The 26737-nt window shown below is 38.9% G+C and overlaps 2 protein-coding genes across 6 annotated transcripts in view; both read right to left on the minus strand.

The window, feature by feature from the left end:
- Positions 1-584, minus strand: part of cep89 (centrosomal protein 89) — a 42370-nt gene extending 41786 nt beyond the window's left edge. For 3 of the 4 annotated variants that reach the window (XM_044095692.1, XM_044095675.1, XM_044095703.1), the window contains exon 1: positions 296-568. In XM_044095692.1, coding sequence (XP_043951627.1) covers positions 296-337 — 42 coding nt within the window. In that variant the 5' untranslated portion in view covers positions 338-568. Of the gene's footprint in view, positions 1-295 lie in introns of all 4 variants that reach the window. The other variant, XM_044095685.1, reaches the window with a different exon arrangement.
- Positions 585-2680: 2096 nt separating this feature from the next.
- Positions 2681-26737, minus strand: part of rhpn2 (rhophilin, Rho GTPase binding protein 2) — a 30848-nt gene continuing 6791 nt past the window's right edge. The window contains exons 4-16 of one of the 2 annotated variants that reach the window (XM_044105958.1): positions 22699-22827; positions 16643-16718; positions 15776-15853; positions 15419-15543; positions 13941-14107; positions 12197-12384; positions 11946-12102; positions 10424-10543; positions 10121-10315; positions 9686-9762; positions 6958-7104; positions 4652-4807; positions 2681-4351 (exon numbers count right to left, since the gene is read on the minus strand). In XM_044105958.1, the coding sequence (XP_043961893.1) occupies positions 4088-4351; positions 4652-4807; positions 6958-7104; positions 9686-9762; positions 10121-10315; positions 10424-10543; positions 11946-12102; positions 12197-12384; positions 13941-14107; positions 15419-15543; positions 15776-15853; positions 16643-16718; positions 22699-22827 (1879 nt within the window). In that variant the 3' untranslated portion in view covers positions 2681-4087. The remainder of the gene's footprint in view (positions 4352-4651; positions 4808-6957; positions 7105-9685; positions 9763-10120; positions 10316-10423; positions 10544-11945; positions 12103-12196; positions 12385-13940; positions 14108-15418; positions 15544-15775; positions 15854-16642; positions 16719-22698; positions 22828-26737) is intronic. The other variant, XM_044105965.1, reaches the window with a different exon arrangement.

Raw genomic sequence — 26737 nt, forward strand, 5'->3', positions numbered from 1 at the left:
CATACATACATAACATATTAGCGTTTGAACAGCAAAAACAATTTCAGACAGATGAATAATTTTGCGTGGCGTTGTAAATACTCACGCGGCTTGCTTTAGCTGTTAAGTGCGCCATAATTCCGACAGTCAATATTAAACCAACAATGTTTTAATATTGTATGGACATTATTAAATGTCAGCTCAACACAATAAGATACGCTAAGTAATCCTAATTATACTATGCTAAAGCTAACACAACGTGGGATATTTACCGAGTTAAACATTGAAAAGTGTTAATTTAAAAGAAAAAACTTACAAACTCCTTGTCTTTCTCCCGTCTGAAGTTGAATTTCATCATTATGAAAATGATTCACCTTTAGCTCTCTAACTCGACGGACAAAAAGCTTTTTCTTTTACGCAAAGACTTCACAAACTAATAGCCAAACTGCCTTAAAACACCCAAACGCTATCCTGTTCTTGTAATATCATTGAATTAGTTCTCTGTTCTTAAAAAACAGTCTACGACGACCAAGCTAACTAAATTAAAATGAAATACTGATTTACCAGCCGCCGTATCTAGACGCTTAACCATGGGAAACCACGTCTTTGCAAAAGAACCGGTGATTGGTTTCCCTGCTAAAATCTAGCCAATCAGACACCGTTTTAAATTTCCTAGCAACGGTGTTTCCAACAACCAACAGTCCGTCCACCAGGGGGCGTGTGTGTCCCATTAAATAAAAGAAAAGCATGAGATCGGTTCATACCTGGACAGTGTGTTAAAGACAGAAAGAAACAAAGAAGGAAAGAAAACATTAGTTTAGGTTTTATACTTGATAACAATATTTTTTTTCCTTTGTATTTTATATATAAGCTGGCTATAATTAACACAAAATTATTTAGTTTGGAAAATCCAGTTTTTCTACGTACCCCTTAGTCCTACAACCTACACCAAGTTGAGACCTCCATTGCATAGACTTGTTTGAGACAGTAATTAAAACCTTTGTTACATTACATTTGGATTACAGTAAATGGTAATCCAATATCTGACAGAAAAGAAAACGGTGATCATAATAGATGTGATTTGGACTCCCCACTCTGGCTTTCCGTCCGTTTTAGCATTCAGTATAAAAAACTGCATTATATTAGTTAGTATTTCTAAAACATAGATTCAAACAGTACTTGTTCCACTGGCTGATTTTTTTCCACTTGAAATAAGAAAAACATATTTGAAAGTGAAAGAATTTTCCAGTGAAACTAGTACTTTTTAAATTAATACTCAAGAATTATTGACTTAAACAAGCTTACGTATCTTGCTGAAAAGTTACCTTTGAATTACTTTTGTCTTATTTCCATTGTACAAAAATATAGACTAGAAACTAGACAAAACTTTCTGACAATATTTTGTGTTTGCGGCATGTAACAGTCTGTTACAGTGGTTATGTGAAAGCCTCGGACTGAAAACACTCGGTTGTTGTGTTACAGTCTTGGATGAACACAGCTATTATCCTTTGTCAGAACAGTCCAAAGAACAGCCAACTACAACGTATACTGTGTAATCGTTGTTAGGAAGATTTGGTGACTCCAAGGTGCCACTCTTTATTTCACTTATCGAACACTAATCCTTGGAATTAAGTTACCAACCTGCTGACTGTTCATGGAGGCAAATTGAATCTGGAGCCTCAACCAAACTAGTGGTTGGTGATTTAAAGGAAGTAGGACTCTATGTCGCATCATATTTAAACCCCGGCGAAACTTATTCAAAAGTATTTACATTTCTTGAAACTTTTCAACTCTACTTAAAAGGACAGTGTTATGTGTTTTCCAGACACATAGTGCCATTTTATAGCACAATCAAGTAACTATGTTAACTTCAGTTGGTTAAAAAAAAGAAAGAAAGACTTTCTAATTTAACGCCCGTCTCTTTAATAAACTCCTGCTCTTTCTGAAACGTTCAGGAAGTCATCACAACATTGCTGTGGTGACACAGGGGGTAAAACACAACCCAGGTATGGAGGCCTTAGTGTTCGACGCAGCCGTCACAGACTAATCCCGACCTGATGACCTCCACTGCATGTCCTCTCCCTCTCTCATTACCCACTTCCCTGTCTAACCACTCTCAAATAAAGACCACTAGAGCCAATAAAAACTTTAAAAGTATATACATTTCTTTTCCTCTTTGTATAAATGTAGTTAAAGATGGGCTCTTTCTAAAAGATTTCTGTCATGTTACACTGCTGCCATAAAAGACTTGAGTTTCTTAACCATTACCACTAAATGTTGGCATCACTTTATTTTTCTTTATGCAACTCATTTACATACCGATTAGACTATTTTTAAGCTTCAGTTTAGATTTTGATTGCATTTTCTATACTGACATAATGGGAAAAGTTCAACAAGAAACAAACTTTTACTTGTCAAAAAAAAAAAAGAAAAATTCCCATTTAAGTTTAGAGCACACATTACACCCAGCAATCAATTATTAAGGCCATAAAAAGCTCAAAATGTAATCACATGTTTCCTTCAGTCTGTGGAATGATGGATTAGGATGTCATGTGGTACCAGCCTGACTTTAAAAAAAAAAGAAAAATTAAGAGGTGTGAGTAGGTCAAACCTCATTCTAGACATTTCCCACCTGCTCTGCATTGTTGGGTCCAGATACACAAAGCCTGACAAATACTTCAGAAAATTCACCTTACCCTCCTTTTGTTTATTCTGTTTTATTCGAGTGAACACACATGACAAAGACATAACAATGTAGCACAAAGTGCACAACATGGAGCGACCAGAAAGCATTACAACAAAAGGAGACCGAACCCTCTGCATACACACTAAGGCACTCATCACTAGGCACTGCGGCGTTAACGCACACACAAAAAAAGCTAACATCCATGCAAATTACTTCATCGTTTAACATACATGGCACCTTAAAACAGTGTTAGGTAAACACAGACAGTACCGAAAATTACATAGGTTTACGAAAACATTTACAAATATACATTAGAAAAGCAAAACAAAAAAGAAGGTAGAAGTAGACAATTTTTCCAAGGCTAATAAAATACATTCCTCCAAAAGACAGAAATCCACCAAGTAACAATTTAGAACTTGAACTAAACTTAAGAGGTAAATATATATATTTATTTTTGTGGTTTTGAACAACATAAATAATTTGATTATCAAACGAATATAAGAATCTACTTTGTAGATAAAGAGATACAGTCCAACACTGAGGAGTGTCAGTAAAAAATGTGAGTTGCTAGCGTTAACGTTAAGGCGCGTGGCTGCGGGCCTTGATCCAAGCCACTCTCGTTTGTCAGAGTGTGCGTCGCAAAGAGCGATGCACACTCTTTGCGTCCCTTCTATTAACATAGATTTGACTATGAACAGATTCACATTAATGAAGACGCACGGCTCCGGCTTCCTACGAAAATATAAGATCGGTAAATGATTTGTTGCGGGCGTGGAGGCATGTGGGGAGATAAAATACCAAAGTCTCTTTATTTACACAGCGTCCCAGACATGGCACGAAGTTCAAACACCATCTTTAAAGGCTGCCTCACAAAATATATATATATATATAAAAAAAAAGGGAAAGAAGACAGTAACACAAAACTAAAGGTATGATTTAGCAGCTTATCAGACATTGCATTCTAAAAACATAAAATAAATACAATTTTAAAAAAATCTCCCAAGGCTTAAAAAAAACAACTTCACAGCACTTTTAGTTTTCCCTCACTGATCAGCTGTGTGACGTTTTCTTTGTAACATTGTCCTTCATGTATGCAGGAATGCTGTGGACTTCTGAGACCACATTCTAATCACTGCCTTGCAAAAGCAGCAGATGCTGGCATGAGCGCGCTCACAAATTTTAGAGTTTTTTTTTTGTGTGCATGTCTTAAGATGAATGGTAACTGGAGTCATACTGTGCTGTACACGCGCTGGCACAGAATAAAATGGTTTCCCATTATCTCTGACCCTCTGAAGACGGGCAGTCTGCGTGCTGTTTTTGGCACGTTTGTTGTTTTTGTGCTGAATCACCAAAATGAGTGACAACTACTCCGTACGAAAGCGCGCCCGACGCGGGTACAGCAGAGCACCTCCGGCGGCTGGCTCAGTGGAAGTTGTTGTTGTTGTAAGCGCTGGAGGTGGGGAACGTGGGGATGGGTTTGTTCCAGGAGAGCGCCCCCGAGTGGTCGTCCGTGGGCAGGCTCAAGGTGCTGGCGCTCTTCATCTTGTTCTTCAGGCCCCAGCTGAGGAACGACGACTTCTTCATGACCTTGCGGTTCTTTGAGGGCTTGTCTTCGTCGTTGTGGGCCAGGCAAATCATGGAGTAGGTCTTGGGCAGGTTTCCGCTGAAGGTGGCGCTCTTGGTAGGCTGTGTAGACACGGGAAGTGAATTTTATTAGCTACGTCCTGCTTTTGTCACCAGCCTGAAATACACAAGTGTGCTGCAGTAATGGTGTCATAGTAAAGTTGTCTAATAAACTTCAACCAAGCATTATTTCCTTCAACGTTACATTTATGATTAAAAAAAGATGCATTCACTTTTTGGTTTTCACATGAACATTTTAAGCGCATCAATACATTTGCAACATAGTGGAAATATTTAATTCTGACATATGTCCGACAAGAGCCTCCTTAATTAATTTTTTTTCCAGGAATTTGTCAGACATACCATGGGAGGGCTGTTGTCGATCACACTGACCACCTGGATTTCAATCCCCTCCTCATCCACGTCTTTCAGAAGTCGAATCATGTCACTGACGGCCATCCATTTGGTGTCGTTGTCACCCACGGCAACAATGTAGTCGCCCTCCTTCAGTCCATTGCTCTTGAAAAGACATTGACGAGACAAGAGTCAAACACTTGATTTTAAAGACGACGACATATTCACAGAGAATGTCTTTAAGGACTTCCATCTTGTTTCCTCCCCTAAGGCAGCTAAAATCAGCAGACAGGTAAGAGTGTGTGCAAGAGTGTGTCTTTTTCTGAGTAGGTCCACACCCACAGGCAGGAGTTGAACCGTTTCTGTCTAATTGCTTGATTTACATTCGCATGAGCTGATTGATAACTCTTCAAAATCAGCTGCCTGAGTTAAAAAAAAAAAGAAGAAAAAGCCTTCTGAATGCTTTATTAAAGAGTTGCTGAGAGTTTGGCCTGGTAAAGCTTATGCCGTACAACTAATCTGTTTCTCTGGATGGCCTGCACAGCTTATTAAGGCCTGCTTTTTGTTAGCACATCTTAATGAGCTGTCAGGCTGCAGAGGATTGCAGGGCGTAAATACTCCCCGTTTCTTAATTTAATTAAGTGGCCAGAGTGTCAGGAAGGAGGAGGGAAGCGCCTTCCAACATTTTTAGACGCAAATCCCGTTGAGCTTACGGAGCCAGATTTCATTTGAATCAAACGCCCACAAAACCGGTAGGAGTGTTTGGAATTAGTTCATATGTCCTGTCCGAAAAAAGCCGACTCAAACTGAGTTGGTCGTTTAATCATCGTGCAAAGAGTTAGAACCAGAGGACCCTTGACACTTTATAACCTTTAAGCCTAAGAATTGTCAAAGTACAAAATGTAAATAAATTAAAACAGGTCCTTCCAATGTTTTGTTAAAGTAGGTCATATTACAGCAGACTTATTTGACATGAAAACAGTATATTCTCTGCTTTACACAACTGATGACTCAGCATATGCAACCTCCCCCTCTGTAAAGGCTGTAAATGGAAAACTGACAGCTAGGCAAAAAAAAAAAAGCCCTAATGGAAATATGTTAAAAGAGTGAGCGCTCTTACTTTCCTCAAAGCTCTGTGAAAATAAATAGGTCTGCAGGACAGATTTCTCTCCTTTAAAACTGTCTCAAAACTGAGGGGTTGGAACAACAAAATTCAGATTTAGGAGAGTATTTCCAGGAAATTAAATCAATCGTTTTACTTTAATTTGTATTTTTTATGATTCAGCACACAACCTTTGCTGATAGCAGTAAGGAAATCATTGCATCTCTCTCAAAACACGTCATCTGCATTGTCTATAAATGACAAATAGCTTTAGCATTAACACCACTCTTCTCAGTATGTGAGACAAGTGAAGGATTAAGTTTTGAGAGTAGCTGCGTTTCCATTACATATGTGCGCAAACCTTTGTTAACACTCTGCTAATGTAAAAAAAAAAACACTATTTTGCACCTGCAGTGTTTCCATTAAGTAAAACACACAATTAAAATCATATGCGAGTAAATTTGTTTATGCAATAAATCACACAAAAAACATGTCTTGCTATGATCCTCCAACTACTTCCTTTGTCTTGATCATGTGATGCAAAAAAAGTGTTTCCTTTGCAATTTTGTGAAATAAACCAATTTTGATTTGACAAAGGAAAAAAGAAAACAACACCTCATCCTAGCGGCAAACATTTTTTTTAAATTTGAAGAGATTTTTTTTTAGTATTACTGTCATGTTTCAATAAACAAATTTATTTTCAAAATATCAAATTGAGCAATTATATGGTCTATGGAAATGGAACTGGTGTTAATTCACCATCAGCTTGGCTGCATTGAGGCAAAACAACATGCAGTGACAAAGCTAACCTATGATACGTTTTTGAGTACACAAATAAAGTCATCATTTAGGTCAGAACTGATTCCAACATCTATTTAAATGCCACAAGAATTTGACATTTTGAATGAAACATAAGTGGTCAATCACTACTGCAGTGCCTTACAGCTAGACTCACTTCACTTCAAAGTACTTTTAAATCCCCGGGCAGCATGCCGGTTTGTTAGGTATCCAAGCTAGCCCTCTAAGACAAGTTCTCTTCTGACTTCCTCCTCCTCTCTGGATACATTTCTATGTGCATCTTCACCTTCTAAACTTACATTTGAGTTTCTGACAGAGTTCTTCACTTTTGTCTTGGGTGGGCAGTGCCTTAGCGTTCCAAATGTAACTTAATTAGTCGTGTGCAGCCAGATGTAAAGAATGCAGTTTAACTTACGGCGGCGCGGCACAGAGGGTCCAGTGAGACCACCTGAACTGGTGCCTCTCCTTTCAGTGTGAAACCCAGGTCTCTGTCCTCTGCACAAACTCGGATTTTCCTCGGGGCCGTCCATTTCTGCTTGGCCGAGAAGACCGACAGAGGGCCCTGGGTGGACACAAGGTGGAAATGCTTGGGTTAATTTGATCTTATTTATTTATTTATTTTTCTATTTAAAAGGTCCTATTGGGTTTTGTAATGGGGCAAAACTGAAATTCCAGTTTCTCGTGTCTTCACTGACACATGACCTGTTGAGTCAGGGGCAAATTCCTGTGTAGTTCTGTCAAGATTCTTGTACGCCAAGTCACACAGAGAGCAATCATATACATTCTCTCTTCAGTAAACACGAGCGTTTGTGTTATCAGGTTTCTGTGTAACAAACTCAGACGTATGAATTTTATCAACATGCTTTCAGAAAGTGAAACATTTTCAAAGTACTTTGTTTTTTTTACTTGCGTGGGCCTGCAGCTACTGATTATTTTAGTAAAAGAATAGCCAGATTTAAAAATTTAACCACTTGTCATTTTTTATGCAACATTAGAAATACATTAAAACATGAAAAACAAGTGTTTCAATTTCCTTTTTCAGATAAGAAAATGAACATTTTATTGCCTAAAATGCAACAACATAGCATTCCATAAGTAAATCTGAACCAGGTGAACCATTTGAGGAGTTTTGGCTAAAATGTGTAAAGACAAAAAGGTGTTTTTATCTTAAATACAAAACAAACATATTTTTTGTATAGTTTTGGCTTAATACTCTGAATATCTTGATTTTTTTCACCAAGTGACTTTTTTTGAGTTTGTATACTCAAGTTAGTGATTAATCAACTAAATACTTGATGATTATTTCAATAATAATCGATTATTTGCGATTAACCCAATTGTTTCAGCTGATTCAGTCATTTCGAATGCATTAATGAGCATAAATGAGAATAAAAAAATGATAAAAAGATCCTCATTACAATGTCCCATGTCAGAAAAGTTTACAAGATCCAGAGGTTTATTTTCATAGATGAAAGGTTTCATAGATGAAGATCGGGTTTGGCCGTCATAAATGTAACTGTTTTTGTAAAACTGTAACAACAGGGAACGCAGAGAAGTTCACGCACTTAAAGGAACAATAAATTTGATTACAAGAAAAGATTCTTTTAGCTCCAAAGTTATTATTTATTGTTCTAAATCCACCAATCCTCTTTATCTTTCTAAGGATGACAATCCTGTGCTTAAACTGCTAGTAAATTGGTGGGTTGGATTTTATGACAGGAACAACAGAAGTCCTTCAGTTCTGAGGCTTTACCACCTTCTGACTGAAACCGACGCCTGCATTTTATCAGCACAGCTGTAAACTGGGCTTAACCAAAGAGACGTCGCCCATACTATCACTATTATATAGTAAACAGTGACATTCCCTCATGCATTTAGCAGAAGATTCAAAAGGAATCAAAAACTGAATGTTTAGGAGTCACTGTGGAGAGTAAAAGGAATAAGAGAAATGTTCCACATTTTCTCACATTACAACCACAAACAATTCAATCTGTTTCATTGGAATGTGAAGTAACAGACTAACAATAGTTGTACATAAATGTCTATAAAGTTTGTTGTACATTTCCAATCTGCCCCACAGAGTTGATGCTTTGCTTTGTACAACCACTTCTTGATGATGTTCTTTCAAAAATGGCTGCCTTCTTGTCACTTTCCCCTAAAAGTCAGATGTGTTCGGATGTCAATGTCAAATTTATTTATATGGCACTTTAAAAACAGGTTTAAAACTGCACCGAATGCTGCACCAAAACAATAATAAAATAAGTTGATGAAAAGAAAAAGTAAAAATAATACAAGAAAAAAAAAATCCATATATATTGTTAAAATAATATGAGTAGTAATAAGTTTTAAAAAAAAGTCACAACAGAAGATCCATTGATTGCCAAAGAATAAAAATTAGTTTTAAGAAGTGATTTAAAATGATGCAGACTGTGGGCAGATCTAATCTGGAAAGGTAGAGTATTTCAGAGAATAGGAGCGGATATTCGTCAGCTTCCTCTGGATCTCTTGTAGCTACTTTTAGGCCTGTTCTTCTCTGATTGATGAATGTCACACCTTACGCACCAGTTTTTGTACGTCTGTCACGTAACATTTCATTCAAACACATTGTCGTCGGTGGTTGTAATGCGAGAAAATGTGGAAAAAGTCCAAGTATGATTGATAGGAAATTTCAAACGATATCCTTGACCAGATATCACAAAGAATTCAAAATACCAATACTAACCCACAACAAGACAAAAAAAATTACAAAATGTTCCACCACTCTCCGTTTCCTCAATTTATACCATAGTAACCAAAATAAGGCCTAAACCACGCTCAACCCATTTCTGTTCATGGTTAGTGTTAGTTTTGCATTTGTTGTTTTGGATGAAGGTCCAGGAGGCTTTGGGAACGACATGTCTTTAAACACATGATTAAATGTCCCAGAGCTCCCTGGAGACTCACCCTTGGTTGGTTGTATTCAGAAATGATTAAAAAAAATAAATAAAAGTCAAAGTCTGTTTGTGTTCAATTCTAAGCAGATCCTTAATGGTGAAAACACACCAATCCACAGACATTTTATACCACTTGATGAATAAACCAACCAGGAAAAAAAACCCAGGAAAATAGCAATGTGAGTAAAAGAATATTAGTAACCCACATACCAGCCTCTGGAAAAAGTCGGTGACTTTCACCTTTGTGGCAGCAGGAAGCTCCATTTCTGCTTTGTGCTCCGTTTTAGCTGAGGGGAGAGGAAGAGGAAAAAACAATGAGGTCATTAACATCCGTCGCCCTGCAGGGAGGAGTACTGGGGAGGTCAACAGAATAAATACTGCGTCACCTAACCGTCACTTATCAAAGCTAATAAAACTGCAGCAGGTGTGGACACCATGAAAGTCAACACAATGGTCTCTGAGCTCGGGAAGCGTTTGTTGTGGAGACGCTCATTGTTCTGTCGCCAGCGACGTTTTTCTCTCTCTTAACGCAAAAACACAGACAGCCTGCATTCCTCCAATCTCATCTTAACCTCCTGTGCTGAAGCAAACAGGATATTTGCTTCTTCTTTTTTTTCTAAAAAGAAAAACACCCCCAGGACTCACAGATGATGTCTGGAGCTTCAACATAGTCAACGAACTCTTCCTCATTGTCGTAGTCGCTGTACTTGTCGAGCGAGCGCCGGTGGCTGGCTTTCAGAATTTCCTGCAGAGCCTCCAGCTTCTCCAGGTGCTGGCAAAGGCTGTAGTTCCTCAGAGCCTCTTCATGACCCGAGATGGCACGGCGAATGTGAGCTTTACCTGAAGAAATACACAAAATACAGTCAAAGATGAACAGCCGTTTGTGTTGCCAAGGCAGCCTCTAGTGTAATCCCATCAAGTTGATTCCCACTGCTGTTATCAGCTTACCAATCCGTTCACGTTCGTCTTTGTTCTTCAGGATGCCGAGTGAGGAGAATCCCTCGGGGAGCTGATCGTACACCTGAGATAAGGTCTTCTCCTGCTGGTCCTCGTCGTCGTTGGGACCCACTAAACGCAGAGGAGAGAAACGATCCGTCACTTCAACCCTGAAAAGCTTCACCTGTAGTCGAGCTAAGATGCTCAGAAATGCTCCTTTAAAGTCTGCTGCGTCAGAAGCCCTGCACACGATTTTAAAGAGAGGATTGTTATTGTTACTACTCCGCACTATTAAGATAGAAAATAAAGACTAAGAAAAATACTAACCATTCTCTTTTCACTTCATAATTAGATACTACTTTGTGTTGGTCGATCATATAAAATCCCAACAAAATATATTGAAGTATGTGGTTGTGATGTGGCAAAATTTGAAAAAAAAAAAAACAAACAAAAAAAAAAAGCCATGAATTTTGCTGAATTATGGAGATATTAAAATCATTTCTTTACTAAGAAGCTCATCAATTTCTTTTAAAACTTCATAAGTGCTTTTAAGCTGTCATCTCCATATTCTGGACAGAACTTTCTCCGGGTTTGGATCACACAGCTCACTTCACTGAGGCAGAACCATTTTCTGGTGTTTGTGTTTCATCTCCGTTCCACTGCTGCCATCATTCACTGACGTTTCTTGCGTGGAAATTAACCTCTCTCTACGGTTCTCTGGTTAATTGCTTTATTTTCCTCTTCTGCCAGGAATTTGTTAATGAGCTGCCAGATTCAAAGCAGCTTAGTTTCCATGTTATTATCTGTAGTTGTGTCCTAGTCCAAGAATTACAATCGTCCTCTAGGAAGTTTCTAATGTTTTTGTGTGCGCCGGTGAAACTTTCAGCTTGGCCTCTTCAGAATGTGAATTAGCTTTGGCAAAGGGGATTCAATTGGACTGTGAATTAGAAAATAAACCACTAACTTCTTTTCCTTTAATTATAAAGAATGAAATGTGACATCAGAACTAATGAATCACTGCCGTTACACAACCAGTAGTTACAAAACCAAACAGCAACATTGCTATCAACCACAGAACGTTTTTTTCCTCTGGAGTTATTTTTTTTATTCACTGGACAGAGACATAAAGAAATAATCCTGCAACACTGTAACTTTTCTCCGGAATTTGTTTTTTGTACTTTAAATTCTTCCCTTGTCTTCCCCTCTCCACTCTCTGTTGATCACAGTTTCTGCAGACAAAGCTTCTGAATTTTGTGTGTGTGTGAATCCTTAAATAGTTGTTGTGTAATAGTTCAAGGGCTCACTGTAGTTCAGTTCAGTCATCTGGTAAGACCCACAGTAGCTCACACAGAATTAAAGGCACAGAGCAGCACATTCAATAATGTTTTCTACATGAGGCAGAACTAATTTGTTTTGTTAAAGAGGCAACAGATTGTACAATAAGAAATCCTGGGTTTTTTTTTTTTGGTAAAAGTACATTCTCTCTGTTACATCTTTCAAAGCTCCAAAAACGTTCCCAGAAAGGTTTTCTTACACTCATGATCCAGCAATGCTGACGCTAGGAAGTGGTGCGCCATGGCTTGGTAGTGGTTGGTTTTGACCTGTGACATGGTGGACCAGAAGAGCGGCACGTTGTCTTTTATTGGCGTCTGGACCATGAACTGATGGACCTGATCGTAGATTTCCGAGACCTGGCAGGAAGAAGACAACGGAGGAGTGAAAAAAACTCAGACTCTTGTGACCAGCACATTATGGACAGTTCGTGAATGTTTGTATGCTACTTACCTTGGCAGCCTCCTGGGCCATTTTAATCAGGGAGGTGAACTGGTTCAGTACCCCCGGCAGAGCATTCTTCTCAAAGAGGCACTCCTGCGCCTGGGCAATCATCAGCTGGATCAGCATGCTGACCATGGCCGGACTCATGTCATAGCTCGGGGTGTGGGTGAAGGTTGCCTTGAGATGACTCAGCATGCCTGAGGGGAGAGGTTTGAGTTAACAGAAACCGAAACAAAACCCAAGCGGCTTCAAAACATTTATGTTCTGCTTTCAGCCTCCATTTAATGGAAAATTCTGGGTTAGAAAACATCAACAACTTTTCAGAAAACCTCCAGGTAAAGTTAAGAAGCTAAGTTTTCTAGAGAGGCTTCTGTTTTTGTAATGTTAGCCACACTAACTAGGCTAACTGTTAATACAACATGGTAAATGCCACTTTTTTGTAACATTAGCCAAATTGAACTAACAATTAGCTAGACTAATAGCTAATTCAACATGGTAAAGGCCGCCTTTTTGTAATGTTAGCCACACTAGCTGCGCTAACTGCTAATAGGAGATGCTAAAAATGTCTTTGTTTTAAGGTACCAAATTGCTTGTTCTTTGCGACTGCTCTCTTAAACGCAAACAGCGTGACATCACTTCTGCTCCTAACATAATATTTTATTACCACTCGCTACAGAAAGGCTAGACAAATTATTTTGAACTATGCTCCTATTTTCCACTATAATAGTTCCAATATTATAGTTCTTATAGTAATCAGTAATTGACAAATTGGTATTAAATAAAACTGAGGTTCTACTTTTTCCATCTTTCAAAGAATTTTGCTACAACCTTTGATTAATGATAGACTTCATATGAATAATGGTAGTCCTAAAACATATTCAATAGTTTTAACAAAATTGAAACAAATAAATAGGTGCGACTCAAACAGCAATTTGTTCTGAAATTCTTGACCTGTTTTTTTTTTTTTTTTTTTTTATATATAAATCAATCCAATGTGTATTTTATTTTGTTAGATTAGCTAGTAGCAACAGAAAGCTATTTATTACTTAGTAACAGAACTAGATTGCTAGGACACATTATGCAACATGGTTTCTCCTCTAAAGAGAAACTTGGTTTCTCTTTAGAGCACTGAAGCAAATCCAACATATATTTTGATGTGTACATAAATAAATGCTCAGCAATTGTCATCTCTCAGTTTAGTTTTGCTGCTTGGACAATGTTCCCTGTCACAACATAAGTGCTTTAGTTACAGCCAGTCGAAAAAGATTCATCAAAGCAAGAAAAGGGAAGCCAAGTTGCAGCTGTAATTACAGTGAAAGACCAGCCGTACAGCAGAGCCATATATCTATCAAGATCTGACGGCGATTCTTGAAAACCTTTGAGCGATGGAGACCTACTTTGTGTTTCGGATGCTCTTTTAGACTGGAGCCACATGACAAGGAGCCAGAAACATCATCTGCATTCATTCTTCCTCTTGACACGGACACCAGAGGGCGGCGGCGGCCGGCTGATAAACTGACACGAGCGTCTACGAACTTTATCTGAACCACATGTTATTGTGTCCCTGCTGCAATTAAGCACGGGACAAAGAAACACCAACGCTTCATGGAAGTGTTTAGGGAGGCTGCTATTTTTAAAAGAATTGTAGCTGACAGTTTCTTTCACCGTTTCACTCTGGAGTTGGAAACGCAAACTCCCACCTGGGCTGACTTCCACGTCCTTACAGGTTAATGAGGTCAAAGTGAAAATGTACCTGCGGCTCTTTGAAAAGACGAGATGGCCTCCTGCAAGCCCGCTATTGTCTGCCGGTCACTTCTGGTGCCGATCTGGGAGTACAGAGCGGCCATGTTGAAGACCACGCTGGCCTTCTCTAGAGACAGGTTCTGCTGGCAGACGGGAACGCCTGTGAAGGAGTCGTACCTGCAGGAAAGAAGACGACGCTCGTCACCATTTACAGCTCAATTTAGAGCACAAACATCATTTTACAAGAGGCTTAAAATACAGAAATGAGTCAAGGCACAGTCTAAAACGTCTTTATTAAATCCTTCACTTTATTTTGAAACATGTTCTTCATATTAGCAACACTTTTTATGTCATTTCTGCCTTTTTATTTCCACAACTAGAACCTCTCATTGCACAGGAAGACAAACAGCTGGCACCAACCTAAATCTTTCTCATTTAAAGCTCCTATAAGCAAGCGAGGCATTAGGTAGGGATATACCAGCTGATCCACAGGCTTAAGGAGGTGTCACAATACTTGAAGACTGAAAACCCCCAACATGGCAGCTGATTTAGGAGAGGCCTGCTCGCCGTCTTCTTCATTTATGTAGCACTTTGCTTTTTAAAGGCAGAAACTATGGAAATTAAGGTAATTGTTTGGTTTGTTTTAAATGCACATCATGGTTGTTAGTTTGTCATATTTGCAAAAGCTGAGTCTATCACAAGAACACATTTTGCTGGATGATAAATTGTCCCAGTGATTATTGCGATAAATGATAATATTGTTGTTTTGAGACCATTTTCAAGTAATACCTTGATAACGGCAACATAAGGCAAGTTCATCCCCTCAAAGACCAATAAACTTTAATGTAAAGAACACTTAGCACTGGAACTGGAAGACATTTTAGGTAAGGTAAGGTAATTTTATTTATATAGCACATTTTAAATATCCAAAATAAAAACAGAACAACCAAAAATAATAAATAAAACAGAAATAAACACGTACAACTAAAACCATAAATAAAATGTGTCATGAAGTCTCTGTGAACAAAATTGCCTTTCAAAAAATATGAATCATCAAAATGGAAATTATGGAGCTCATTTTAATTCATTATGTGATTAATTGGTTACGTTACTCACAAAGTTCTGTGTATTTTATTAGGAGATAGAACATAATTGTGTAGTGGAAATCAATAAATATATGGCTTCTGTTTATTCAACCTTCACTGAGTGAATATTTTGTGGATCCCCCTAAAGCATGATTCTGCCACCACCATGTTTCACTATGGGGCCGGTGTGTCCGGTTAGTTTTCTACTGTACTTCCCAGGTGGAGAAAAACATTCTGAAGCATTTTTCACATGTTTGCTTATTTTTGGGTTACTTTTGTGTTGGTGCAATCCCATAAAATGGCAATAAAATACATTTGGGTTTGTTGTGACATGGCAAAATGTAAAAGTGTTTAAAATGTACGAATGATTTTGATTTTTGTAAAGCAGAATACTTAGTAATACCAGGTGAAGAAGATGCCTGTTGGGCGTGTTGGGGAGAAGAAGCGGTTCTCTATCAGAGGAAGGTGACTGTAGTATTTTGCGAGCAGCTCCACCCCAGTTTCGTTTCGGCTTGGTGTTCTGCAGGCCTAATGCATAAAAAAAATGTTAATTTAATACAGTAGTAATAATAAACCTGTAGAAGTAAGGATCTAATATCATCACTAAAACTCTCAAAGACTAGTCATTTAAAAAAAAAAGTAAAAGTATTTGAAGTTGTAGGAACACAACCGGTTATTTCCACACCTTCAGGAGTGGATATAAAGGTGGTTTCTACAGTAGAGGATGACACGTTGGGAAGAAAACATTCAAAACCACTACCTGTCGGAGGTCCATCAGGTCGGCGATCTCGTCTTCGAAAGTCCTTCCGTCTTCATTATAGTGCTCCAGAAGGAAGTCCTGTCAAACACACAGGAGTCAACCCTGAGCCCAACGCATTCATTCATTCATTGCCGACATTTTGTGGGGCTTTTCTGTTCTGCTGTACACATAAGCCGAAGAATGCGTGTCCTATTTCAGAGCCAGCCGGCTACACATGCTAATTAGCTTGGAGATGTGCGCAGAGATCAATTACTGACAGGAAACCAGACAGGAAGCGACGTGCGATAAACGAGCCATCGTGACATTTACAAGCGGGCTTCCCCTCGGCGCAGCGGAGCTCGATAATTACTCCGGCTGCGTTCTTAGCAGCTACTGACCTGCTTTGGAACGACTTTATGGCTGTAGCTGTGCTGATAGGCAGCCGTGTAAAACGTGCGGAGGATAAAAGCTGCTTTTCGGCAGCCACGGCGACAACAACAACAAACTGCTGGAACGTGTTTTGGAAACGTCCCACACACATTTGCCGTTTAGATAAAAAAAAAAACCCACAATGTCAGATTAGAGATCAGAGCTGCTAATAATATAGTGGAGGGCGACTGGTGGTGCAGACAAATGACCCAAATCCTCAATGAAAGGGGTCTCAATTTAAATCCCAACTGAAAACTATTATAATGTGGGTCATGTTTGCAGGACGGATATTTGCATTTTAACATTGATTATTGCAGGATGGGATGTCATTTTATGAAGCAATGAAAGGATCTGAATGCTATATATCAGTAAACTCAATCCTGGACAATGATGTAAAGCCAGATTTCAGCACCGCCCTAAACCTAGCGTTTGAAGACGCAGCGTTTGAAGTTTTTATACCTTGAATGGTGCAGAGAAGTCGACTTCCTTCGTCTCCTTCAGACCCAGAGCAATCAGGGGAATGTTGGTAGTCTCCCTGTAAGCAAAACAGAAAGAAGGTTGTCTGATGATCAACAACATATTAGCATTCAGTTTCTATGCTCCTCTAATCTGGAAGAAACTTCCAGTAAACAAGTTAGTAAATTCAACAAACATGACCAGTTGAAGGCAAGGTCACTTCAATAATAAAGAGAAAACTGCAGTAAAACCCTTTCAACCAACATCAAGGATCAGAATATTTTTTTTCTAATCATTGCATGTTGTTAATTATTGAACCTGGGAAAAAAAGGTCAAGAATACTGAATAATTTGAAATAACTTGGCTGATCCAAGCAGTTCAAGCTGAGAAAGTTAATATTTTGTTCGGCCTTTATGTTGAAAATCATACTAGCGAAGCCAGGATTTGGCAGATGGTGTAGTGAGCACACTGCAGGAGTTGGGATTTAAAGGTGAATGAGGGCCTCGCGCTGCACAGACTCTCCATCAATTAATCATCCTCTCCCGCCTCCCCACGCCCTGACTCGCTTCAGCAAGGCAGCAACGCAAACTCCAGTAATTGCTCAGTTTTCAGAAAAAAAAAAGAAGAAAAAAATTCCTGTTATTAAAACCAGCTTCTAGTAAAAGCGAGACTGCGCCGCGTCTCGAAACTTCTCGTTTCATCTCGGCTGGCGCCGTAATCGTTTGGAATGTGGAGCGGGAAGGACTCGGACGTCTGCTGCAGACAGACGGAGAGCAGGTTCAGCTCGTTACCGGGGCTGAAGAAATACACCGTGACAAGTTCCTGCTGCTGTTCACAAACCAAAGAAAACAACACATAATTGCCCATCAGCTTCACAGCAGAGTTAGAAACTAGAGGAGGAAATGCACAAAAAAAAAATAATTTGCAGCAATAAAGAGGTCAGGATGTTTTCCAAAGGAAGTCATTGAACACGATGTCGGAGGTACAAACTTTAAAGTGTTTTATTAGGATGTGATATGATGGATCAACGGAACGTAAGTAGAGCATAATTGTGAGGCAAAAGGAGAAATAATTTCATTTAAATATTAAAATATTGGCTTATTTGATCATTTAGAGGCAAACCTAATGTGGGGATGATGTCAAGCTGAAGCCCAGAGTTTGTTTTCCAACACTTTTTATAGTAAACATATTTCACAAATATTTACATGCAATTTTCCACTAAGTGTTGGTACCAACCCAAGTAATCCATTTGCAGAAACAAACAAAAACAAATGACTTCAGAAATTAATTTATGTGAAATAATGTAAACTAACAGTGAAAAATATTAATTTCTCCTGAGAAATAATGAAGAGGATGGCTTTCTAATCGATGCTGGATTTCAGCTGGTCTCTTGGCTTTACCTTCCTTTTTCCACCTCCCTTTCAATACATTTTCCCCTCTGTCATTTCTAATTATTACACATAAATTAGCTCCCGAACTTATTCGTTTTGGTTTCTCTCCCTTCTTTTTGGAGATATGCTCCAAAAAGAATAATATGCTCCAAAACAAATTCACAAAGAGATGGGAGACAAGAGCCAAGATGGAAACTGAACTTAAAAACAAATTAGTATAAATACTTCATCAAAAAGTATGTGTGTCTCTGTTACTGGGGTTAAAACATGGAATAGAATGATTAAAAGCCTTAAAGCGACTTGAATATTTAAAATTTGATTGAAACCTTTGTGGTTCGGTTCCCGGCCTCTTGACCTTTGCTGTATGTCTTTCCTGTCTTAGCACGTTCAAATTAAAGGCCATTAGAGCCAGAAAAACCTTTTGAAAAAATACACGCTGAACTTTGAGGTTGTAAAGTGACAGGACACGACCGAGGGGAAAGAACACATTTGTAATTCCCTGCAAGGTGAAGCTTGGCATATCAACGGAGGCACAAGCTGTCCGGACTACATGCTCCGGCAGAACAACTCCTGGTACTCATTCATCGCTTTAAGATAGCGCTGCATTCCTCTGGCGCACTGGCTCAGTGAATCACTGCAGAGCTTCTGCGTCAGCAGCACAGACAGCAGAGATAGGGGCTGCACGCTGATGCATCAGCACTTGTAAATGAGATCACTGATCTCTGGTTTGGTCCGGGTGGGTACAGGTCCCAGGAGGGGAGGCGTTTGTAATGCTGGGAATCTAAGACGTCAAAAGCTGCACAGAAAATTCCCTGCATTTGTGCACTCTGACCGTTTGAAAGAAAGTCTTTAAGTTAAGGAAGGTGGGAAAAGTGGAGATTGGGATCACAAGTTCAACCTGATCAGATTCTCAGAGACGACAACTTGGGAAGCTTACATGCAGGAAATTTGTATTGTTAATTTGGAGCGTTTTTCTGATTACAGCTACACGTTTTGATTACTTCTGTGACTCCAGAGTTTGCAGGAGGCCCTGATCTCTCACCAGATACCAGTCTCCTCCTTCAGAGGAAGAGCAGAAAAAGCGACAACCTGATGTGATTTAATGAAGGTTATCTTTAGAAACTTTCTAGAACAGAGAAGAGAGAGATATATTCCAGCTAACACTTGAGATTTGCATTACATTTTACTGTGGTGAGGCCTTTACCAGCTCCGAAGAAGTCATGCTTCCCTCTCATACTGCAAGGTTGGGGAGAGACATGCAGTGATGATGTTTCCATGGCATCAATTTTAGACACACTGAATTTTTTTGGGAGGGGGACTGAAACAGTAACATCCCCAAAAGAGAGAGAGGTTCAGGCCATTGTCCCCTCATGTTGGTCACCTCGCTTCTCCAAAAAAACAATACATTTAGGAATTAATGGATCATTTTTAGGGTATGAAATATGAAAAAATATGGAATGACATGAAATCCAAACAATCTGAGCTACCATTAAAAAAAAGATCCCAGAAAGCATTTTGAACTGCCTTGTTGCTGAAATGTGTTTTACAGATAAACTCGATTGACAGTGATGTATTTTTTAAGGTTTGATGGATGTTGAAGTTTTGAAAATCAATAGAAAATTAAGACTAACATTTATCCCTATACACATGGTTCTTGTCCAATATTTATGAAGCTAAAAAAAAAGTGTGTCAATGTACAAAAACATTGATACAAATTTTTGTTGCTTTAATGAGAATTAAACAATCACTAGTCAGTTTTTAAAAATAGATGGCTAGAAAGGGAGAAAAGAAAAGAAAAGAAAACAATTTTAAACAGGGTTTCTGCAGGTTTCACCAACTCAGTTTAAGACTTTTTAAGACCATTATGGATGTAATTTAAGACCTACAAGATAAGTATGAACTTCGTCCAGCCAATTGGCAATCTGCTTGCACTTATCCATGATAGATGCACAAAAGCGAGCAAGGAAATGTTAGCAGTGAAAACGTTTTAAGGACGTGTGATTTTTAAAGCAAATGTGTTTTCTGTTTTGCAATAGCTCATGTCTGAAAAACCAGCTGAAACTGGTAAGAGTGGCAATGAGGGACACCATTTAGAAGACGGAGATCTCCTGGGAAAAGCCCAGAAAGGTTATGAGAGTCTTGTCTTTGTGTATTCACCACTGAGGTTGTTTCAAGCAGGCTAGGCCTCCACTGTGGAGATTTGTACCATCATCCCAAAGAGACAGCTGCTCACAAATCACCTAAAAGAACTTTCTCAACACATCCAAGAGCTTTATGTTCAGGTAATGAGTATGTAAGGACTGCATGGCAGGGTTTTTTTTGTTTGTTTGTTTCAGGCTGTGGGAAACACAGGTGGACAGATAATGCTTGCTTCAGAGTCTGTATTGTCAGACAGAACGGTGGGCTGGTGATTCTTTAAGAACCCGGCAGACACTGACAACAGGCCGTTTGTTCTGACCCTCCATTCACTCCTTAATCCCCAAACCGAGGACACTGGCAGAGGACACTGGGGAATAACAATTTCATCCAGAAGCAGCTGCTAAACTTTCCGTGTATTAATAATCCAAATCCCAAATGGGGAAGTATAAAGTTCAACCTCAGATGAATTGCTGAGCAGAAAATCTTTTTTTTTAAAAAAGAAAAAACCTAAGTGGGAAAGTATGTGCCTCCCTGATCACTGCAGGGAAGGAAAGTTCATAATCTTCCACAGTTTGTGTGTAACGGTGCAGACGACTCCCTGAATCTAGGTTAAAACCTCCCGAGTGTTGCAGGACGGCGTCCATGTGGGACAAACAAAATAATCCGGGATTATTGTAGTGCCGACATGAGAGCGAGTTTTGGGTTTGTGAGGTCACTTGCAAGAAAACTTGCCTAGGTCTGATCATCTGAGCCTGGTGCTATGTAAGCGGTCAATGTAATCAGTGCTGCGGACAAAGTGAGCCCATTCACGAGGGGCATTAACTTTCTGCAGAACTTTGAGATTAAAAATTGTGTTTGTTGTTGGGGGGTTTTTTTCCAACAAAATTTAATTGACCCCAGAGACACAAATTATTTTAGGGCTAATTTTACCTACAGAAAGGAGCCTTGGCATTTTCTCACACAGCCAAGAACTTTGCTTTGAACTTAAAACTAGAAAAACAGAAAAAATTTCATAAAAATATGAACTTCTGCTCAGCTAGAACTAGAAGACAAAGAATAGAAGTTGTGATTTATGTCTGTCTGACATGGAGTCCTTGTCAAGAGCTTTTTATGAGCGTCTTAAAATGAGTGATTGAGCAACTCTAGTGTACAAAGGGAGGTTGTTCCAGCACTGGGAAATCTCCATCACAGGTGACTGGTAGACCTTGTAGGCAATGCTTGGAATGAAGCAAAGGGGTCAACGGTTTATTTGAATTCAGTGCAGCAAACCATTAAAACTCTTAAAAACAAGAAATAAAACCATGAACTGGATCCTTCATTGAACAAGGACCTGCAAACTGTGAAATTTTAGCTTTTATGGTGCATTTTTAGGTGCTTTTAAAACACAATATCAGCAATGAGCTTAGAAAAGCAACTGTTGCTCACCATTGAAATAAGAAGAGGGAGTTCTAGAGCTAGTTTGAATTCACATATTAAACCATCCTACCAGCATACGAGTCGGTCTCATTGTGACAGTAAGCAGTTTAAGGAAGCAGGAAGCCAAATTACCCTCTCCCTCTGGGTGGGTTCAATCAGAGCCTAGAATTACACCTGAGCATTTGCCAGCTCATTCTCTGCTGTACGTTTGCTAAACAGGAGCCAAGAGCCTCCTTCCAGGTGGGCCCTCCGGTTGACGTGTTGATCCCCGTTGGCTGAACTGTGGCTTTGATGTAACCTGATCTCCCTCAGTCACCTTTCCAAACGATGCAGAAATACTTCGTCGACTAATTTCCCTCCAAACATCCGGCGGGGCATTTTAAAGCTTTTGCATTTCCTCATTGCTGTGGCTCTGAAATGTTCGTGTTTGAGGTTGTGGAGGATCCTCCAGATCAATTAGGAATAAACAAAATAAATGAAAAAAAGAAAGCAAAAACCAGACGCTTAAATTGGATTTGCATAAAAGTTCAGCTCACAGTTTCCTTGTTGCTTTTAATACAGTGGCACAGAAACCCGTTAGTCTGGTTTGACATTCAAATGATCGGTCTATCTTCAGGGTTTCTCTAAATGTCTTTCTCCTTTTAAAAGTCTCCAGTCACGAAGCTACTTTTAATTAAAGAGAGTTTATTAGCTAAAACCAACACATTTTAGAGCCACTTTTTTCCTTCTGTCAATCAACTTCACTATTCTTCCTCCTCAGGTGCTTTTAGAGGTAACTTGAGGTGAAGACACCGACTTGTCAAATGATTGTGAAGAACCCTCAGCGCTACGTGGAGGGACGCTTTTAACATAACTACAATAGGAAACTCCACCGATTTGTAAATTTCAATGTGAATCAAAGCAACAAAAACAAACATGTGAATGGAGACCAATAGTAATTGACAATGAAAATGCAGCCTTTATAAATGCCAATTAATAGATTGCAAACAGCAGGTGTAGACGTCTTTGTGCAGCTGAACGTTCCCGTTACTTTACTGTTTGTGATTGTTTCTGAACCTGAGGTCAGCAGGAACATATTCATAATTATAAAGGGGTCAGGAAAGGCCTCCTTACTCTGCGCTCTGATAGACGTCCACTGAGCTGTTGAGTCCCTCCAGCTGTCCCATCAGCAGCTGCAGGTTGGAGTTGACGTAGCTTAGCTCCAGAACAACCATCTCTTTAACCTTGTTGTTGTTTGTGGCCCTGCAAAGAGCAACAAACAAGAGGACAGACAATAGCAAAGGATTAAACGGAGGATAAAAGGATACACATGCAGATAGTAATCCCCTTTAAAGTAAGGCCCCAGGCTGAAGGGGAAAAGAAAACATCTATTAGTGGGACTAAAGGTCTCTGTGGCTGAATATTAAAATAAATCTCTCTCTTCCAGTAATCTGGACCATAGTCACTATGTGGTCGACTCTGCAACACATTTACTCTTCAACACACACTCACATAGTATATACATTTGTCTTCACAAGGATTTTGCATTGACTTCTATTCTTTATAGCCTAACTTTAATGTTGTCTCGTTTTGTATGATATTAGGTGATTAATAAAAACTTAAAACTTCACAGTAAAATAAACTTAATGAGTGAAATAATTGGTATATTTGCACAAGATGAGCAGTTGTGTGTCTTTGTGAGACCAACAGCAAAGGTTTCGCTGCATGAGAGAGATAAGGTTGCCCTAGCAACTTAGGGTCTCGTTTCTTTTAACGCCCATGAAGCACCTGTCCGCGGCTTTTTGTGGGAAAGAATTTATGTTTCACTGGCAGCCCTCTTAAAACAAAAAAAACACCGGATACTAGCTGACAATCGCATCCCGTCCAGCCATCTTATCTGCATGACCGTAACAGAGAAGATGGATGTGCTAAACACACCTAAAACTTGTCAGTTCAGAGCCAAACTCTTTGGCACCGACACCACTCTGTAATTACAGGGTATTATTTTAAACATTAGACAATTAGGTGTTGACAGACAACTTAAAAAAAAAAAAAATGCAGCAATTTTTGGCTAAGAACCAGAAAAAAAAAACCAACACCATACATTCGCACTCCTAGGTCTTCAGTGAGAATGTTTTTACTATAACTTATTTCCAGTGATGGCAGAAATCTGTTTACACTACAAGACTTGCTTTTCATTTCAACCCACCAACAGCTTTTTTTTTTTTTTTTTTAAACCTTTGGTTTAGCGAAAAAAAAAAAAATCTGGGTTGAAGAGGTGGATGTGCTGTGGGTTGGAAAAAAGTGATGCAGCAAACCTGACCATAAGTTGTTATTAACATCCAATTTCCAAATATCACCCAGTAGTGCGTGGGAACCAGACAGGAAGCCAGCAAGTGTGGCTTTACACGAGGATTTTCCCCCATCCTCTTCTCTGGAAAAGCCGTTTTATACTTTTGGCACCTTGACAGTATTGTCTTGAGGAAAAGATGCCAAGCACTGATGCAGGACAGGACAAAAGTTTGTAACTTTAAACAGGGCGACCCACGCAATCCGTTTTGTCCGTTCTCCTGTGATAAATATCTTCTAATTCTCCACAATAACTTTTCAACAACACAAACAAAAACAATCCTGGTTCAACTTTTAAATGAAACAGCATTCAGTTGTGTGAAACAATGGAAGAAAGAAGAAAAAAAAGAAAGAGAAGGGAAGAGAGAGAAACTGGTCAGACCAGACAGACTCCACCTGTTGCTGATTGGGAGAGGAATGCAGAACAACAGAGAAGGGGCAAAAGAAAGGTGTACTGATGTCAGCCAATGACAAATACTGTCACCTAGAAAGTACCATGGCAACATCACTAAAGGTTGAAACTTTTTTTTTTTTAAATGTATTTATGGCTTTATTAAAAAGTCTCTTTGACAATGCCCAAAACACGTCCCACAATGCCCAAAACACACACAGAAAGCAAGTCAGAAATAAGCTCAGGATGTTCTGTGTGTTTATAGCAGGGGTGGAAATTAATTTTTTTTTTACCAGCCACTCTGACATTTCACCAGCCAATTTTTTTTTTTCCTTCAATTACAAATGCCACCAGTACAAGCAAATGACATGAAATCCGTTATTTATTCTTACCTCTATGAAAACAAATTTACTGACAATTAGTTCACCGTACATTTGTACGTCTACAGACTAATTTAACATAAAGCATGGTCACCTTAACAGAGCAATAAGTTAATGTGACATAATTGCTAACCGCATATTTAACTACACAACCCTGACATTCTTGCAATCATTTCCTATGTTGAACATTTCCACATGTTGCCTACATTTCCCCCAGATAGTATTTACTGAAGATGTGTCCAGTCTTCTTTAAATGGTATTAATAGCTGTTTTCTAACTGTCCCATTTGTTGTTTCTTACTTATTACATTTTCTATTGAAATTCACATTTTATTCTTATTACTAAAAACATCTCTCTTTTTTTCTGTTCAAATTGTCAACCCGTCACAGTGGCAGGTACGTTGCTCCAATTTACATACCACTTCATACGTTTTACCCGCATTTGGCCAGAGGCGGGTGCTAATTTCCACCCCCAGTTCAGAGTGTTTTACAGAAAGACAGACAGACAGGATGTGCACAACGGCTACTTGCCCCCAGCCTTTGCGTCAGTAAGTTATGCGAGGTACCAGAGGAATGTCGGGCCTCTGCAGGCTCCAGACAGGTAAAGTCAGACCTTTACCTGTAAACACTGAGCCTTGTTCATCTGTAGTTGCTACATCAGATAATTCCCAGCGACTTTGTCGCTGTATTAAGATGAAAAACAAATCGGCATCAGCCAAAATGTAAATCGGTAGGTCAAGGTTTTTGAAACCTTGACCTACCGACCCACCAGCCAAGAGAATTCACAGTGAAAAAAGGACTTTGGGTTGGTCATTGTCAGTGTCAATGACAATGACAATGACACTGAGTGATTAAACAATCGATTGCTTAATCATTTGACTGTTTAAAATCAATCATCACTTGACTGATGTTTAACAATCAAGTCAGATAAGACACTAAAGGATGAAAAGCTATTTAAAAAGGAAACTGTATTTTCCACCAAGGTATGCGCTAAAGTTCAGTTCCTGGTTATTTAGTTTCCAGGTTTCTTAATTTTCATCGTTTTAGTTCTGAGGAAAAGCTCTGCAACTTCTGCAAATACCTGGAAGCTTGAAGGTGTCGATACAAATGCTGCTCTCTTTATCTGCTTGAATGTTCAACTTCTGTCCATTACAGAAGATCTGGATTTAGAAATGTCTTGGAAACCTTTTGGAAATCTCAGAAGAAAGCTAAAGACCTGGATTCTCTAACAAACATACAGGGAGACAGCTCTTCTTATCATCACAGCTAACTGCACTACTTGTCAAATAGGTTATGCAAAGTATATCTTAAAACATCAAATTCAAACCATCGTCTTTGTTGCAAATTAAGAGTGCAGTGACAGCTGCAAAAGCAAAGATGCACAGTTGCTTTTTTGTTGTTGCAAAAGCAGAAGCTCCAGTGTTTGGACTTTTGACAGCTGCATGCTGCTGGATCAGTAAGCTTGACTTTCCTTGTTATGATGAAAACTTTCTGCCAAAACCAGCAAAGAACACAAGGTTTCTGTGAACCAGCAACAAACAGCTAGAAATCGCTTCATGACGCATAAAGCTATTCACATCAGACTTTTTCTAAAATTTTTTGTCATTTAAATGAATATATACTACTATAGGAGAACAGACATTCTAGTCGTCAGATTTCCAAAATGTATTTTAGGACTCTAGGCTCTGATTGCATTATTTTAAACTGTATTCATGGCATACTCAGATATAACTGAATATATTACATATAATATATAATCGTCCTATGCAACACTTTTTTCTTTATTGTTTTGTAGCAACTTATATCGCTATATGTTGCTTATAAGAACTTATAACAATACTTCTCATTCAAATCAGCAAAAAATCGTCAAACATTCAGACTGTGGGGAATGAATATAAACATTACATTTCTACAAGTCTCTCATTAAAAATGAGAAAAATACACTCCTACTACTTACATGCTTGTTTGTATGTGTATCTCGCGACCACTCATAAATGCTGACTTAAAGGGAGTTTCAATGACTTACAGTATTTAATAGAATACAAAGATAGACG

This window comes from Gambusia affinis, linkage group LG02 (genome assembly GCF_019740435.1).
Source record: "Gambusia affinis linkage group LG02, SWU_Gaff_1.0, whole genome shotgun sequence".
Lineage (NCBI taxonomy): Eukaryota > Metazoa > Chordata > Actinopteri > Cyprinodontiformes > Poeciliidae > Gambusia > Gambusia affinis.